The sequence below is a fragment of the Falco peregrinus genome, chromosome 4, assembly GCF_023634155.1.
Source record: "Falco peregrinus isolate bFalPer1 chromosome 4, bFalPer1.pri, whole genome shotgun sequence".
Taxonomy (NCBI): Eukaryota; Metazoa; Chordata; class Aves; order Falconiformes; family Falconidae; genus Falco; species Falco peregrinus.
Genome location: NC_073724.1, coordinates 117,883,969 through 117,901,217, shown reverse-complemented (window position 1 = coordinate 117,901,217; position 17,249 = coordinate 117,883,969). Strand labels below are relative to the sequence as shown.

The 17,249-nt window shown below is 44.5% G+C and overlaps 1 protein-coding gene across 3 annotated transcripts; it reads right to left on the bottom strand.

Moving 5' to 3' along the window:
- Positions 1-1,012: 1,012 nt before the first annotated feature.
- On the bottom strand, positions 1,013-12,456 carry CLNS1A (chloride nucleotide-sensitive channel 1A). 3 transcript variants are annotated; one of them, XM_055802075.1, is made up of 7 exons: positions 12,278-12,456; positions 9,677-9,813; positions 7,296-7,409; positions 6,446-6,556; positions 5,803-5,976; positions 4,219-4,303; positions 1,013-1,644 (listed from the first exon to the last, which is right to left on the bottom strand). In XM_055802075.1, the coding sequence occupies exons 1-6, from the start codon at positions 12,424-12,426 to the stop codon at positions 4,236-4,238; spliced, it is 753 nt and encodes a 250-aa protein (XP_055658050.1). In that variant the 5' UTR covers positions 12,427-12,456; the 3' UTR covers positions 1,013-1,644; positions 4,219-4,235. The 3 variants fall into 3 exon arrangements, with proteins under 3 accessions (XP_055658050.1, XP_055658048.1, XP_055658049.1); XM_055802073.1 differs by having other exon boundaries at positions 7,296-7,412; positions 12,278-12,455; XM_055802074.1 differs by lacking the exon at positions 1,013-1,644 and adding an exon at positions 1,651-3,835 and having other exon boundaries at positions 7,296-7,412.
- Between the last annotated feature and the right edge of the window lie 4,793 nt (positions 12,457-17,249).

The window sequence follows — 17,249 nt, the reverse complement described above, 5'->3', positions numbered from 1 at the left end:
CCTCAACACTACCTTCAAGGCTCATCTGGGTTTGTTTCTATCTCACCAAAATCAATTTTGCTCTACTGATTTGCCTGGAAGCATCATAAGATATCTGCTGGAGCTCTTCATAAGTACAAAACAAATTCTCCCTCTGGAGCTTCCGGCTGCTCAGAGCACGAGAATACTGAGAGGCGCTGCATACAGTCCGGCGGCCCGTGGGTTAACTGTGCCCAGCTGCCAGGGTTTGTAACGGAGTCTACGAAAAACAAAGACCACGCTCCCAACAACTTAAGATTTACACTGAAAAAAACCAGCAAAAACCCAACCCCCAGCCTGTTTTAACAATGAATAGTGATTCTCCAAATCCCAGTGCAGAAATTAAAGCATCACTCTGTACCCTGCTTTGTTATTCCGTATCCCTAACAAAACCATGCATACATTTACATAAATATATACAGATATATAAAAAGGGGCTAGTAAAGACATTCTGGTAGACTGCTTTGTTACGTAGCATGCTGAATGCCTGATTTATTCAGCAATGTCAATAGCTGACAACACTATTAAACCATCCCTAATTTGACTGGCATTCTTAAAGAATATTCAAAAGTGGTTATAATTTTCACATACCTTGAAACCAAACCGTATCCCCAGCATGCTAAGCAGGGCAGGATCACTCAATATGACTCCAAGAGCACAGGTAAAGAAACTTCATCGTATAGAAAAAAAAAAAAAATTGCTCCATGGCAAAAACACCACCATGCAGATATGAAACTGTAAAAGCTCCAGCAGGACTAAGCTCCCGGCAATCTAAAGCTGGGTTCCTAAGTCTGGGATGTGTCAGACTAATTCTGTCTTACAGGTGGACTCTGCAAGTGGTCTGTCCTTTTACTCTCACATCTAAGTAAATGATGAAAATGGCTTCACCAGACTTTTGCTGTTGTTACAGAAGTGAGTGCTAAAACTCAAGGGACATCAGCTCAGAATTGCTGGCTGCCTGCTAAAGTAAAGGACTGAGAACTGCGACACAGGGTTGGTGTGAGATACAAAAAAATTTCTTAGTTTATTTAACAATGTTGTTAACATTTAATACAAAGACACAAAACAGCTCTCTTTCTTCAGGACTTTACAGACTTTTATTCCACCTCTTCTACCACCCAAACTCTGCTCTCAGAGAAATGAAAGGGATAGCACTGAAGTGATAAAGCCATTACTTGAGGGGCATTAAATGCAGCTTTGCTTTTAATCCTTTGCCAACCCTAACTCATTTTAGTCGAACTTTGTAACATTTCTATTTTCACTCTACCGACTCAGTGAACAGGTACAAAAATATGGAAAATTCTAGGACAATCTAAAATTCTGTTCTACTTACAGTTTTATTTCCGAAGTCCTAGAATTCCCACAAAGACTTCTTTGAAACGACCCCGATTAGCCCCATTCAAGTGTTAGATGCAAGAGGTTTTATTGGGTTGGTTGGTTTTTTTTTTTGGTTTTTTTTTTTTAAAACAACCCCACAGTGGTCACAAATGTCCTGTTTCAAAATCTACAAAAGCATTTACAGACCTAGATGTCTAAGCTTAGGTCATTAAAAGAAAGGTTAACTCCCGATAGTCACTGCAATGCCTTCAGTTTTACAGCTTATTCTGGAAGTGCCACAAGAGGAATCTGAAAGATACAAGACACCAAGTTTACATAATTGGCATTAAAATAAAAGGTTATTAATTTTTATAAAACAGTAGCCGCCTGTTGTTCACAGTCACTGAGGACAACGCTTTACTGCAAACCCACTGACTTTCAGAGGGCTGAGCACCTTTGCCAGCAGCTCTACACTTGGGTCAGCTAAGGACAGCATGCGCTTACAGTCCGCAGCTGTACGCCTGTGCCCTGGAAGACCCCGCTGCACCGTCACACACAGACACACCACTTGCTTCAGAACAATTGCTCCAACCTCGTGATACGACAGACAAAACACCATTTATTACAAGACAAGTGGAAACGTCCCACATCAACTGTCAGCAGCTCTTCCAGGAGCTTCAGCAGGCAACTGTCACATCTCATCTGGGTAACGAGCAGCAACATGCAACACAATCGTCCCACAAGGGCATCGCTTTAGAGGCAGGGCAGCGCGTTGCTCTCTAAAGGATCACCAGCAAGATGTTCTTGTAGATTGTTTTTGCAGTTCAGAAGGTGAAACGGGCCGAGCTGCTCTGCAGAGCACTGAGACCACAGGATGCTCCCTCTCTGACCCTGGTTTTCAGAGGGTAAACCCAAGCTACCCTCCTGCTCAAACTTGTTAGCAGGGTGATTAGCACAGACTCAATTTGTACCTTCGGTTGTTTACTGCTTCCATCCAGCCTAAATTTTTTGAACTTACTTAAATTACATCAACGCACTCAGGCTGGTGGTTACTTTAACAAGGCCCATCACACCCACAGCTCCCAAACTGCTACCTGGAGCGACATCACTGCAGCACTTCGCAGTGTGGATCACACTATCTGCCCTGACAGGGATCAGCTCCTCAGCTCCGATCAGCACCAGCAGGAAGACGGAAGGGCTCCCCATCCAGTCACCTCTCACAGCATCAACCTCCCACAGCCACCTGCCATGCCGTGGAAGGCACAAGAGTAAGCAGCTGGAAGAATTCCACTGACCAAAACTAATTCGTACAGGGTAGATTTTGCGCTTTGCTAGATCAGTCAACACCACCTCGACCAGCACTTCTAGGCTCCTTAGAGATCTCCTGCTGGCCACTAACTCTCCTTAATCCTGCTCAAGTTTAAACCAGGACAAGTATTCAGATCTGAATTTTCAACAGCACAATTATTTTTTTTTTATAAACCACGGACCTACATCATCTTGGAGATCAAGTCAGAGTCAAGCTTTCCATTCACTAAGAAGCACTTCATCTACAGCTGAAGAGTTTTCCTTAATTTTAAAGTGTCCTTTATCAAAGAAGGTAACAGGGCAACCAGTATCTTGATGTTTTTAGGAAGAACTCTCTGTACTGCAGTCTTTCCCAGGGTAGGAAGTGCGACTGAAGGGAATTTTGACCTCTTACACCAAACAATAAATACTAATTCAGGATCAGTGGCAGTGGTTGAGATCAGTAAGCGAACACAGAGCTATTCAAAGACACTCCGAACCCACAGGAGCATTAACCGCAACAAAGTCAAACAAGCAACACAGGAGGGAAGTAGATGCGCATCACAACCCTGCACTAGCCTTTCTCAGGGACTGCAGCCTCTTTCTCAGTGATGCTGTAATCCCTAACCAACTACTTCTGACTCATTTCCACCAGTATTTTTCAGCATGTCATCTTCCTATTTGTGGCCCTTTTCCCCCCCTGAGGTTTTGGCTGTCTGGCCCACAACGGTTTTCTCCAGCATTCCAAGTGGGATAGCTCTGCGCTTACTTTAAGGAGAGAGCTGGCGGTCTCATTTCTGAGAGAGGCAGAAGAACTGGGACGACGCACCACTGCTTGAGCGGCATGTGCAAACTCTGCACTAGCAAGCACTGCTGAAGCAGGGGCGGAATCGCAATCCCACCGTGCACAAACACAGTCCCAGAATAAACTGCTCTTCCTCTCCCACCCAGCACCAGCAAGGAAACGCTGGCACATCTTGTAATGCCATTAACGAGAGAAAAGCAGTACAGGTGATGGTAGGCAAGAGGGCACACTGGCCCAACCGCCTTAGCAGGGTTTTGTTGCTAAGCTGTGCACTTCTGACAACAGTCCCATTCTTGCTCCATAACTTTACCGGGAACTGTTCCTGCTCCGCTTACAGTGAGGGAAGAGATGGACTTGCAGCGCTGTGAAGTGTTCTGTCCCCTTGAAAGGCCTGGGAAATCCTGCATGCTGAGGGTGAAATAACAGATACTAAGGACAGTAACTTCCCAGCAATGGCTCCAGCATCCGCATACCAGCATCTAAGAGCCTTTGAGATCAGACAATTCTTAAATCTACTAAAGGGCTGAGCTGTCTTCCAGACAGGCATGGCCATGCAGGTTACCTACGCAGCATGATAGTTTACGCCCATAGCCAATTTTGGGCAGATCATCAAACATCTTTCCACATTTGTGATAACTACAGTTACTTTTTCCTTCTCTAATTCACCATCATCCTGATACCACAAGATACTTCCTGTAGGAGATCTGGGATCCTGTGCATTACACCTATTAAAGAGATGAAAGGCTCTGCAGGACTAAAAAGGACTGGTGTTGGAAGACAGATGAACTTACAGCAGCATACGTCCTCCTCAGTGATCCACTTCTGCATCTTCAAACTGCCCCGCAACTACTGGTGCTATGTCCACCTCCATCCCATCTGAAAAAAAAACCAGCCAATGCTACAGAAAACCTCGGGCTCGCAAGAGGATGACTTGATCACACGAAAGACAGCGAGTGCCCTCTGTTGACAACAGATGGCCAGAACAGAAAACTCCTTTGCTGAACTTGTGAAAGCGGCCTAGGGAAACACTGATGTGCTCACAACTTTGCGGTTTTGTTCCAGCTCTCTCTGTCAGTCACTTAAAGACGTCACCACTTCCTACAACCTCATCTCACCCTATCTTATTAAAAGACTTAAATATCGGATTTAAACTATTTCATTTTTTAAATGAAGATCTGGTGTGACAAATGGCATGATTCCTTTTGATAGCTTTAATTATGCGCTAACAGAAAGAGGCTGGATCCTGTTCTGAAATGGCTCTCGGCAATCATCAAGTTGGGAAAAGAAGAAACAATTGCCCTATGCTACAATGTCAAAAAATAACAGGATTCTGTAACTGAGCAGCCCCGGGGATATTAACAACTGTAGCAAACCAAGAAGCACCTTAGCAAATAAAACTAAGAAGCCAAAACTGATGAAGATGGCTTTGAGACATGTGACGTCCTTGCTGTTCACTTTATTGTAATTTTCAAAATTTTTGGGTTCAGAAACCTGACCATTTTCAAACGAAGGGCACTGCTAAAACACAAGGTTCTCTTTATATTATATAAATTTATTCAAAGTCATGGAACAAAGAAAACCTGTAAACAACTGACAAAACAGATTAAAAAAAATCATCCATGTGGACCGGAACAAATTAGTTATGGTCCTGTTGATTATTCTAGAAAAGCTGATTGCTAGAATTCCACAACAGCTGCATCATTTCTCATCCCTCAAAAATGTCAGGCCGTACTAAAACATGGCAACTTAAATTAAAATAAAGCAGCAATATTACTAAACTACTTCCCTGTTCTTTTCCCAGGTAATATACTGATCCAGTGAAAACAGCATGCAGAAAAGGCAAAATATGAGAGAATGTTTTTTTCCCCAACAAGAAGAAACCTTAAATAAAATGTACGATCAGTAGCATAAAGACACGGTTTCCTTCTAAAAAGCAGAGGGTTCTTTTTAAATCTGTTCCAGTGTATTTCAAAGATTCTAAATTCACACTGAACTCTCTAAAGAGAATTACTAACTTACAGTTTAAGGGATTTTAAAAAGGTCCCAAAGGACTGTTATTGTGGAGTGGAAATTACTTCCTAATCCCAGTGTAGACTGAACAAATTTAACCTTTTTTAAAAAAAAAATAAAATCCTAAATCAACTTCACCCTACTACTTTTCCAGGAAATCATACCAAGAAGAATCAAGAATACTCAGTGCAGTGGTCCTCACTCTTTAACACAGCAGGCCTCAATCCACGGCAGGCAAAATGCACACAGTACTGTAAGGTATCACCCGCAGTATGATGCTTGCTCATTCCTGGTGTTTATAGACTAGCCAGACTGGAGAACCACTGCTTTCATATATTCTTTAGTAAAACAAAACCATTTCTTACCTTCAAACTCCCTTATTGAGTCTTCTGTTCTCACTCCAGCCATGTTGTACTGACTGCTAACCGACTGGGCTAACATGCCTTCCAGCCTCTCCAGAGTGGCCTGACCTTCTGCAGTTAAATGCGACAAACCTTCTTCGTAAGTGTAAAAGGTCGGGATGTCACCTTGTCCTAGCTCTGCAAAAACAAGTTTATGTTTATCAGACCTCAGTTTTGGAGCCTGCATCAAGCAGGGGCTGGGGAATAACACACCAATCTGAGCATACTTGCCCAGCTAACTGACTGACATTAGAAGGCTGCTTACATCATACACAGAACACACACAGTGATGTGAACTGCCCACAGCACGGCATGGGCACTGAACTTGTGTGGCTACATCCACTGGGAACAGCAAAGGCTGATACTTGTGTCTTGGGGCTTTTAAGAATGAGAACAATGTTTTTCACTGAATTGCAGTGATGTGTGACAGCTAAACTGCACATTTTTCTGCAGATTTCTGAGTTTTTATACTGTGCCTGTGGCAAAAAGAATGTTTCGGTAAGATGAGTAATAAACAAGGAAATTGTAAACAGACCAAACCATTCTTATGACAGATACCAGGTATCCAAGTGCTGGCAGGTATTTCCAAAGAACAACTGTTACGAACCATGGGCCTCAACATCGTACTCCTCCCCTTCATAATCATTGTCTGAATCTTCATCATCTGGGTCTGGGTGCAGAGCTTGGCACTCACACATCGCTGAAAACATGGCTTCCACTGTAGGAACACAAATGAAACACAAACCTCCCTTGTTTCTCCACCAATACCAACTGGCAAGAAATCCTGGCCAAGCAGTCAAGGAGATTGAGAATATTCCTCTACCAGAGCCACCACTGAACTATTTGAAAACATCATCCAACAAGCCAGCAGCCACGCAAGAAACAAGTTGGGTTTCCTAGATCCAGCCTGGTGCTTTATCCTCTTATCAGCACTTTTATATTATTTCACTGATGACAAAGGCTTATTATCTCTGGAGAATTCCATCTGGGGTTACCCACCACAGGATTCCTTGCAGCATCTAATACATAAGATTTTAAAAACTTAGATCCAACTGTAAGCTCCACACCAGGCAGGGAACAACTGCTTTCCAGCAGTAGGTTCTGGATATTAGCATGTTCCTAATGAAATTGTTGCAGACTCAAACATCACTGAATTTGAATTTAAAAAATATTCCCCATACAAGTTCTCTACAAATGTATACAGACAAGATTATCTGTGTCATGCACATATACTTAAAAGTCTCTATTTTAAAGCATTGGAATTTTCCTTGAGAAGCAGCTGCTAAAACTATTCCACCTTCATGCAAGATGAAACAATTTGATTTGTTCTTTTCAGTACAAAGAAATCAAGTAACTAGAGAAGGACACTATAAAGGATCATGTTATTTACATCTCTATACCCCCATGTCTTCCACATATAGCCAGGACTTCAAAACACAATTTCCCTCTTCACTTACAGGATGATTTGTCGCTAGGTACAAATCTGAATTCTGCAATTGGTTCAACATCGTCATCACTGTCTTCCTCCTCTTCCTCCTCCCCTTCAGCCATAGGAGCCGCTTTTGTCTCCTCTTCTTTAGGAAATTGAAAGATTTAAGAGAAACATGTTTATTTTGTCCAAAAAAAGTCAGACTTGCTTATTCTTTCAGGAACACACACAATCAAATCAGAAACCTGGACACAACCTGAGTGTGGATGGGAGCAGGTTTGTTTGTGCCACATTACAGATGTACAAGGTCCTCTCATAGCACCTCGACAACACCTGCAATACACACAAAAACTTCTCTATTCCTAATTCTAGGGCTTCAGATTTCTGTAATGATCACATGATGTATTCACATACTCCAGGAAAATTCCCTGATTTGTATTAAAAACAACTGTGCTCAAAAACCCCACAATCCACCATCATTGTCATTTACTTGCACAATGCTACGTATGTATTCTCTTACATCTCATTAATTTTATGGATCCTTAACTCTACTGTCATGAAATCAGCTGGCTTCCAGTACAGCCTCTCACGAACGACCCTGACGTTTATGAAAGATCTCTACACAGAAGATCTCTACTCGATTTCTGCCACTCCCAGCCAGCCAGCAAGATATCAGAAGTAGAAAGTGCACCCAGAGCCGATGACAACAGTGGGCACAACCCTGCTTCCTGACTTCTGTGGATTACATACATGAATAAGAAAGCAACAATGTGATGTTTTAAAAACCACAAAGAAGATTGCTACAGTTCATTGCTTTGTGGCTAGGGACACTGCACTGACAGCTTCAACAGCACATAATTATTTTCTACAGAAAAAGAGGAATACAGTTAAGGCTGTTCTACTGAGGGTGGCTTTTACCACATACAAAACTGGCACTACTAAGACTATGAGCAAGCCAAAAAGCTGCCAGCCAGCTGCCCCAAGAAATGAAGTGTCCAAGGAAGCTACCCAATCATTTTCCAAGCGACACCCGCAGGCACAGCTTGTTACTGCTGAGTCCAGCTCTTTGTTTTCAATGAAGTCAAACTCTGACTGCCTTTTTCTAAAAAGGGGCGAGGATAAGGCACAGACACACAGGGCACACAAGAAAAAACTTTCAGAGGAAGAACAAAATGTACCCTGCCCAGCTAAGAATGAAGACTCCTGCAGCCAAACAAGTAGAGGTTTGGGTTTAACGCTACTCAGCAGTTAAAACTGCAGGCCAAGGACAGACTTGAAAACTAGACAAATCTACTTGCTGTAGAAGACTTACTGGAGCTAGAGTTCATATATTAACAAAAAACACAAAAATCAGCCTATTAAGGATTTATATATGTCCTGTGATAGTTCTTATCTATATTTTCAGACATCATTATCAGAATAAAGTAAAAGCTGGAAAAAATATATTTCTTCATACTAAGCTCAGTTTACTTCAAAATAAAGTTAGAGGACAATGAGGAAGAATCAAGAGGTATGCATACACGTCTTCATCATTTGTAGTGGTAAGACTGTCAGAGAACGTTAGTAACATGACAGAAGGAAATAATGAAGAGTATTAATAGCTTAAAAACGCCTCTGCCATCTCAGAGTCTAATCAGTACTTTCAGTATACAGACTAGTTAAAGAAAAATTAAATGCCAGATTTTAACCTTTAATTACGATGACTAGTAGGTACAAAGGGGAAAGGAAACCTGCTCAAGATTTAACACTCATTACTCTTCAACTGAGAGGCAGTTTATGGCACACTTAAAGTATTAACAGGTCTGCCAGAAGAAAACAATCTATGTATCAGGAATAAAGAAAATCTTCATACAAACAATGAAAGAGAAAGCTTGTTTTCTCTGGGACAGAGCAAGAATGGTCAAAAGGTCAAAAGTGTGGTTTTGTGGTAATCCACAAAGATCCATATTAAGCCTGGTAACATGAGTTACTGTCTTTTCTATTTTTTTAAGCAAACGGTGGGAGAAAATGAATGAAAGCTTCCAGGAGAATGTAAAACAACAGGTATTTATAAAGTCTGGAGAGGGCAGCAACACTGACAAATTCAATAAAGCAAAAATGATACCTAAGCTGGAATCATAGGGAGACTATGGAGGAACTGCATTGTTTAAAATGAGCGTAAGAGAGCAGAGAACATTCTCAGTGGCTCTAGCTGTCTGCACTCACATGCTGAGAGCAGAACAGTACAGAAGTGACTCTAAACAAGGGCAAAGCTGTACTTCTAAAATAACCACCCTTCAGAGAAACAAAAAAGAAAACACAAGCTACTACTTAAACAAAGCTTATCATTTTTTAAACCAAAATTTACTCCTTTTGAAGAAATCGTGCCACTCAGGACTGCGTGGGAACATTAAGCAACACTGGGCATACCTTCGAATTTGGCATTCACCACGACGTACAAGTGCTCCCATGGGTAAGCGTTCACGTCCCTGGAGACTGCATGTAAACTTATAGTGGGATAATCCAAGGAGAACCCAACTCCGGAGTTTTCCAGCCAAGACAGGCGACTAACAGGAAGCAGGGGTTGGAGGACAGGCAGGAAGAAAAATATCAAAAGAGACAAATTAGAAACTAACAGGAGAATCTAAGGTACCTGGAGAAAAGCAGACCAACCCCCCAAAAGTGAGCAATTCTGGACAAGGCAAGTATCCCACTCTCAGGTAACACACGGTCCTGGGCCTGCCCTAAGAGGACCTTGCAACGGCATTAACTGATGGCTGAGGTAAAAGATACCTTCTCTTACAGAACACGAAGCTGAGCACCCTAAACACATTTCAGCTTTATCACATTTAAACTAAACCCTGAATTTCCTTTCCTCCCATTTAATTTTCTCTTCCCTGTAGATATCTATCACCCCAAAGACAATGACAGAGGTTCCAGACTGTGACTTGTAAATCAAACTAATAAATGTTCTGTGTTTTTTCAAGATAAAGAGAACACTGAAAGGAAAGTTGCTGTCAATTTCTGGAGGAGTACAGAACTGATGTGGGTATAGTCTGTATGTAGAAAAACCACCATTCTGTGATCAGCAGAGTTATCAAAGCCAGGTTATGGTTTCCCCCCACCTCACAACATGAGTGCCAGAATGTCTGCTTCTCCCCATTTTCACTCTCATCCCTAACCACAGCAAGAGACAGCACAGGTTGTCGACAGTGGGCTGCTACCTCCTTTGCATCAGAACGATCAATGTCTTTCTACCAGCTGAAAAATCAATCTCAAGCTACTTTTGGGTGTCTGTGATCACTGAGGTCACACAGTGCACAGAAATACTGACGGGCAGAAAGTGAGACCACCACGTGCAAAACTCAGCATTTACAAGTATTTGTGGAGGGACAAAACCAACAAAGAGGTCACAGAAGACTCCTTGCCTCGGGAAATCAGGCTGAGAGCAAGAGCTAGTGAAGTGGGAGTGAGGAATTTCTTTCCTAGCCTCGACCAGCCGCTTCTCAATGCATACAGCTGTTGACATCGAGTCAGTGCACAGCTCCAAAGGCACATTGTCCTTGCGGATGCCCAGTTCTCCCACAACATGGCACTCCTGCAAATGCTTGCATTTTCTATTCATTACCAGCAAGTGACTCTGGTAAAAGCTCTGTGATATGCTCAAAACGTGTTGGGAGGAAGCTGGCAGACTTGAATGCACCTCACACAAACATCTATTGAAAGCTACTTGCAAGGAAACGCAACATCACATGTGTTGAGAGCAAATACTGCACAAACAGGAGCCCTTGTACCTGCAACCAAACAACTACACAAAACTAACTGAAATTCCAGAGAAATTCCTCTCCAGGAGGAATGCAACATCACTAACAAGTTCAGGTGAGACAAGAGCCCCTCAAATTTTACCCACTTTATAAACACTTCATAGTCTGAAGGTTTTAAAAGACAATACACTCCTCAGTGCACATTTTAGACTAGGGCGTTGTTCTAACAACACTCTCCTGCTGCAGAAATATATTGTATTTAGAGTACATTTTCCACAGTTAAAGAAAACCACATTGCCTTGATCAACAAGCTGTTGTCTTGAAGTGTACAGCAGGGAGAATTTAAAAGAAACTTAAGAGCTTAGATAACATCTTCCAGAATACCCAAACTGATTTATGCCTACAGCATCCACATGATTAATGCGTCACAAGAGACTTCACAGAACCACAGCAGTTAATAACAGCAGAAAAACCAACAGCCCCGTCCACTCCCCTGACAACAGAAGAGAGATGACGTGTTGTAACACAGCAGCCAGCCAGGCTCTCGTGTTGCACTGTTCCCTCTTGCACTGTTTAAAATGCCACTTGGAGCACAAATAGCGAGGACCCCCTCGGAGCTCTCTTTGAGGACCTCCCCCACATGATGACCCCTCGTACCTGAGTCTCCCACATCCCCCTTTGGGCAGGTCCCCTCTAGGGAGGCCCCCTCTACCCCCTCTAGTCACCTCAGGGGAGACCCCCCCGACACACCCCCCCCCCGTCACCTCAGGGGAGACCCCCCCGACACACACACCCCCCGTCACCTCAGGGGAGACCCCCCCGACACACACACACCCCGTCACCTCAGGGGAGACCCCCCCGACACACACACCCCCCGTCACCTCAGGGGAGACCCCCCCGACACCTCAGGGGAGACCCCCCCGACACACACCCCCCCCACGCTGCCCCAGAGGGGAGACCCCCCCACACACACCCCCCCCCGTCACCTCAGGGGAGACAGCCCCTCGGGGGAAGCCCCACGCTGCCCCCAGAGGAAAGGACCCCTCGGGGCAGAGGCCCACGCACACGCGGCCTCCCGGCCTGGTCCCCACCAGCCCCCAGGGAAGGCTCGCCACAAGCCAGCCCCCTCAGGACAACCCACCCAGGGCTGTCCTGCGCCCATCGCCCTCAGGGCAGCCCCCGCACCCCGAGGCCTAACGTGGGTCCCGAGAGCCGTAACCGCCGCCCCCCCCCGTCCCCACACACGCTGCGGTCCCGCCGCCCTCACCTCTCGGCGATGTAGAGTGTGCCGGTGCCCAGGGTGCGCCCCGCCAGCACAGCCTCCGTGTCAGGCTGCTGGTGGCGAACGCCCTCGGCCGGCGGCGGGAACCGCTTGAGGAAACTCATGGCGCCGCCGCCGCCTCCCTCCTCCACCATCTCCTCCGCGGCCGCCGGAAGCGGAACCACCCCAACACCTGCCGGAAGCGGAACTCCTCGTGCTGCCCGGGTTTATCTAGGCACGTCTCGATGGTGCGGGCGGGCGCCGCCGCCATGTTGGAGCAGTTCCCGCCCTGGGGGCGGCCGCCCCCGCCCCGCTGCCGCGCCTGAGGAGCTGCAGCGCGGAGGGGAATGGGCGGTGCGGCACCGCCGAGCGCTGGCGTTCTCCCTGAAGGAATCTCCCCTTCGTCATCGACCGGCGGGGGAGGGGACGGTATTTCCCCCCTAAAATGGCCATGTTCCCGAGGGCGAGTCATGGTGCATCTCCAGAGCCATGCGGTCTGTGTGGCAGGAGCATCTGTCTCTGGCAGGTTTTGAGTAAATTTTCGTTACCTGCAAAAGAGAAGCAGAGGGGAGCGCTGAGGTGATCACTGGCATTACGCCCAATGACAGCTGATGAGCAGCATATGTATTTTGGCCTGTAAATCTCTGTTGGACAGGTGACAAAGGGAAAAAACTAACACAGCAGCTTTTCGGTGACGGTACAAGGTGCTGGAAAAGGAATTTGAAGTGGATGGCCAGCACCTAATGCCTGATAGAGACACACAGAGAAGAAAAAGAAAGTCTCAAGTACCTGAATTGCTGAAGGGATATCCAGTTGATTTCCCTCAGCGGTGATGAACTTGGGATCGTGGGCCCGATGGTGCTACCACATGGACCTGGGGAGCTGCCGTCAGGGAGCCGGGGCTGGTCTTGGGATGGTGGATTGCAGCAATGGGCAGGCTGCTGTTCCCTCAGAAGCACCGGCCCTGGTTCTTCCCCTGGATTTACACCATTCCAGCAGCAAGTTTCTCTTACGACACATGCTACTGCAGTGAGAAACAATGATTACACCAGAACAGGGTGATTAAATAAATGGTAGCATTCAGTTTACACCGGTGAAATACATCTCTGTCAGGGGATGCTCCTGATAACCCCATCAGCAAGGCAGCATCACTCTAAACATCTCCCTGAGTTTTCAGGTTGTTAAACGTTCCTGCCATAGCATCCTAGTCACCAAGAGCCCATGTAGTGGTTACCTTGCTGTCAAGTTTTTTAATCTTCCCTTTCATCAGTCTGAATTCACTTTTAAGGAGTCATTTACCAACCTGTGTGCAAACCCAGGTTCTCACAAACACAAACTGATCATTGACAGAATAAGTGTCCATCTTTCCCTTCTCTGGACTTCCCTTGTTAGTCTTGGATAGCAAAGAACCAAAGCAGCACACTCTGGAAGTGGAAATTGTAAGGAAAAAAGGGGGAACAAGGAACTAACATGGTTCTTCTAGGATGAGCTTTCTAAAATGCTATGGAATGCTCATCAACCACACCTACCAATTTTGGATTCCAATTATGCAAATTATTATTCATAGAAATAATTACATTGGCTGAAATCAAAGCAAGTTCCACAATGAAGTGATATTTAAACACTGCTGGAATAGCTTGAAAAAGTGACAGAGGCAATAGGAGATGAGGAAAAGGAAGTTTCTCGACCATCTTCAAGTTTGCCGTGCCAAGAAAAGTGTTCTTCTGGAAAATGAAAAAATGATGAAAAATTATGATTCTTCCATGAATACAGACCAGGCTGCAGCTGCTGGTGGGAAGAGCTGCAAATACTGGAAATACCCATTCACCCCGCTTAGCAGCTGTCAATCAACATTCCTGCTTATGTCCCTCCTGCTATCAGACATGGCTGTCCATATCAGCCACAGAGAGCCCGCTCCACCTCTGTAGTTAACTGGAAACATACGGCAAATCCTTTAGATCGTTTTAAATTAAAATTTCTGAGTGATTGAAGTTGAATTAAGCCACTGCAGTGGAGCAATACAGAGTTCGTTTCTCCTCCTGCACACAAATGCAAGTCTTTCTTCTCACACGTACCACTCTTCCAAAAGAAGACAGGGAAAAAAGTTGGTTTAAGCCCAGGCTGGGAAGTTGGTTTTTGAAGAATCACAAAATGGTCAGGGTTGGAAGGGTCGTCTGGAGATCATTTAGTCTAGGGGTCCTCAAACTACATCCCACGGGCCGGATACAGCCCCCCAGGGTCCTCAATCCGGCCCCCGGTATTTACAGACCCCCACCCCCCACCGGGATTTTGGGGGGCGGGAGGGAAACCAAGCAGCTGCAGATGACTGCCTGCCACTTAATCCACACGCCGGCCCCCTGTTTAAAAAGTTTGAGGACCCCTGATTTAGTCCAACCCCCTGGTTTTGAGGCTGAGGCATTGGGGAGAAGGAGAAATCCGTATCTTCCTTGTTTACAAGATCCAGTTATTTTATATCCCAGTACCAGGTGTTGCATCTAGCTGAAGTTCGGGTAGGCAGACATTTCTTGTAAATTTACGAATGAAACAGAATGGCATGATTTGAAAGCTTTTTTCCTCAGCTCTAAGAGCTTTAAAAAGCGAGTTAGGATCCACCCCCACACCGCTGCCTGAACACTGTATGTCCAAGGGTGACGCAGTCAAGCAGGGCTGTGTTTAGAGGCAAGGGAGAGCAGCAGGTACCTTCACAGGGTGAAGAGTCACGTTAGGACAGAGGGTAGCACCCAAGGGAGCTTGTTTCTCTCCACAGACTACACAGCACTGCCGGCTGTAAGGTGGCCAGTTCCTACATAAAACACCCAGAATCCATCAAAGATGCAAATGTAAAATGTTGGCATTGCATTTGGAGTAAGAGGATGGATTTCACAGCAGGTTCTCATCACTACAGGAACATGTGCTAGCTTGAGTAAAGCACAAAGAAAACCAAGACTGACAGGCTTCAGCAATTCACACAGAGAGAAGCCACCCTTAGATTCACTTCTCTCTCCCTGACTTTTTCCTGTTAAAGTCCTAAAACATCATTGATAGCCACTGCCATAGCCACGTGTCAGCACATCCCCATCTTCAGTGCTTCTCTGCAGACTTCCACTCGGTGGTTTTACACATCTCAGTCTAAATAAACAAACCTAGCTCCTTTCTCATTAGCACCACGCAGAAACCTGACGGATGTGTGCTGGAACAGCCTAGCTGGGTACAGTTCTGGCTGCAGGTATGACCCTTGTAAACAAATACAGGTAACAACCAGGTGGATCTTCTCCCTAGCTGTAAGAATTCACCACTAATTCAGCAATTCTACAACTCCAACAGCAAGTGAAATGGATGTTGCAGCATAAGGCAAGCAGCAAACCCTGTTCAAGCTACTAGTTTTTGTCAAGTGACAGCAACATCGCTATGAAATTAGATGTAAAGGTTACGTAGAAGATGGAACACACATAGAAAATCATCACAACTGCAAAAATAAATCCATCAGGTCTTCCCCAGTATCGGCTACAGCTGGTCAAAGCCACAACAAAATCGACATGAAACAGGAGTTACCCATTCCCACGGCAAGCAGTGGCACCGTCGTGAGCTGGAATGATACACAGCAGCCACTACTCGGTGCTTATTTTAAAAGCAAAATAAGAAAAGTATGTGCACATGTGATGACAATTGAAAAGCACTTGTTTCTTCAATACACATTATACTTTGTACATCAAATTATTTCAATTTTTTTTTATTATGACAATTTACATGTCATATTTATATGAAAGAAATGACAGTAGATATTATAACAAAAACATTATGAAAGAAAAGTTACACAATTAGGCCTACAAGCTATAAAATGGCTTCAGGCCCAGCTTATACACAAGGAGTTCTGACCAGACTGTAGTGAGAGACAACGCTGAACAATTCATTAACAAAAATATTGGCACCAGCCTTAACATTTTTTTTTTTACTTCATTTACAAGGAATACAGTATTTAAACAGTTGTGTACTGCAAATCTAAAAACATTAGCTGTTGATAAACTGCAGTTAACCCTTTGAGCACTGAGGCCACCATGACTTCCATTTAAAAAAGTTTTAATGCATCAAGTTTTACATGCACATGGTATTACCGGTTGGGGGGGGGGGGGGGGGGGGGGGGCGGGGAAGACAGTGAAAGCACCACCCAATTTATGTGCAACAAGAATAACGCTTCCAGTTTTTTCAACGTATCTCCCCCTCTCTCACAACACAGTGTGTCCCCCCTCAGTCCTTTCCCTTTGATATTGTAGCAAGTCATGGTTGAAGAGAGACTGAAAAACCAAGGTTCTGGACTGAAGAAATGCGAGGGTTAAAGTCTACGTGAAGAGCTCAGCTTGTAGAACTTTACCGTGTTAACTCTTTAGAGAAAACAAAATGAGGCCCACCGTGAATAAGACCATTTTTAAGGAATTCAAGGTTTCTTTGCAAACGTGAACAGCACACAGGAGTAAAACAAAACTGTATTTCATGTAAGCGTATATTAAATTTTAAGAGACCTATCTGGCAGGTTTGATCTAATTCTCAGAAAATATCGGAGGATAACCTTTCTGCTAGCAAGTAACCTGTTCTGTGTTACCTGGGACACTGGATATGCCCGATGTTTGTCTAATGAACACGATCCGTGCCTATGTAAGAACTGTCGTGCATACTGAGAACGGTGATGTTACGCTTTTGAATCGTTCACACACCATCTCCAAGCTGCTGCAGGAGGGCTGTGAAACACAGGTAGGAAATAGCAACTGCACTGGCATTAACAACAAATCATTTTAATATGAGTTAGGGAGAGGAGTACCATTTTAATGAATATAGCATAGGAAGGAATAAGATACTGTACAAGATTTTAGAGTCCATATAACGAGTATGAAATGGAAAACTAAACAAGGCTTATAGCTTTATGATTTGATCTCCTTTTCTACCACTAACTTGAGTAGCAGATTAGTATCTATTAAGGACTTTT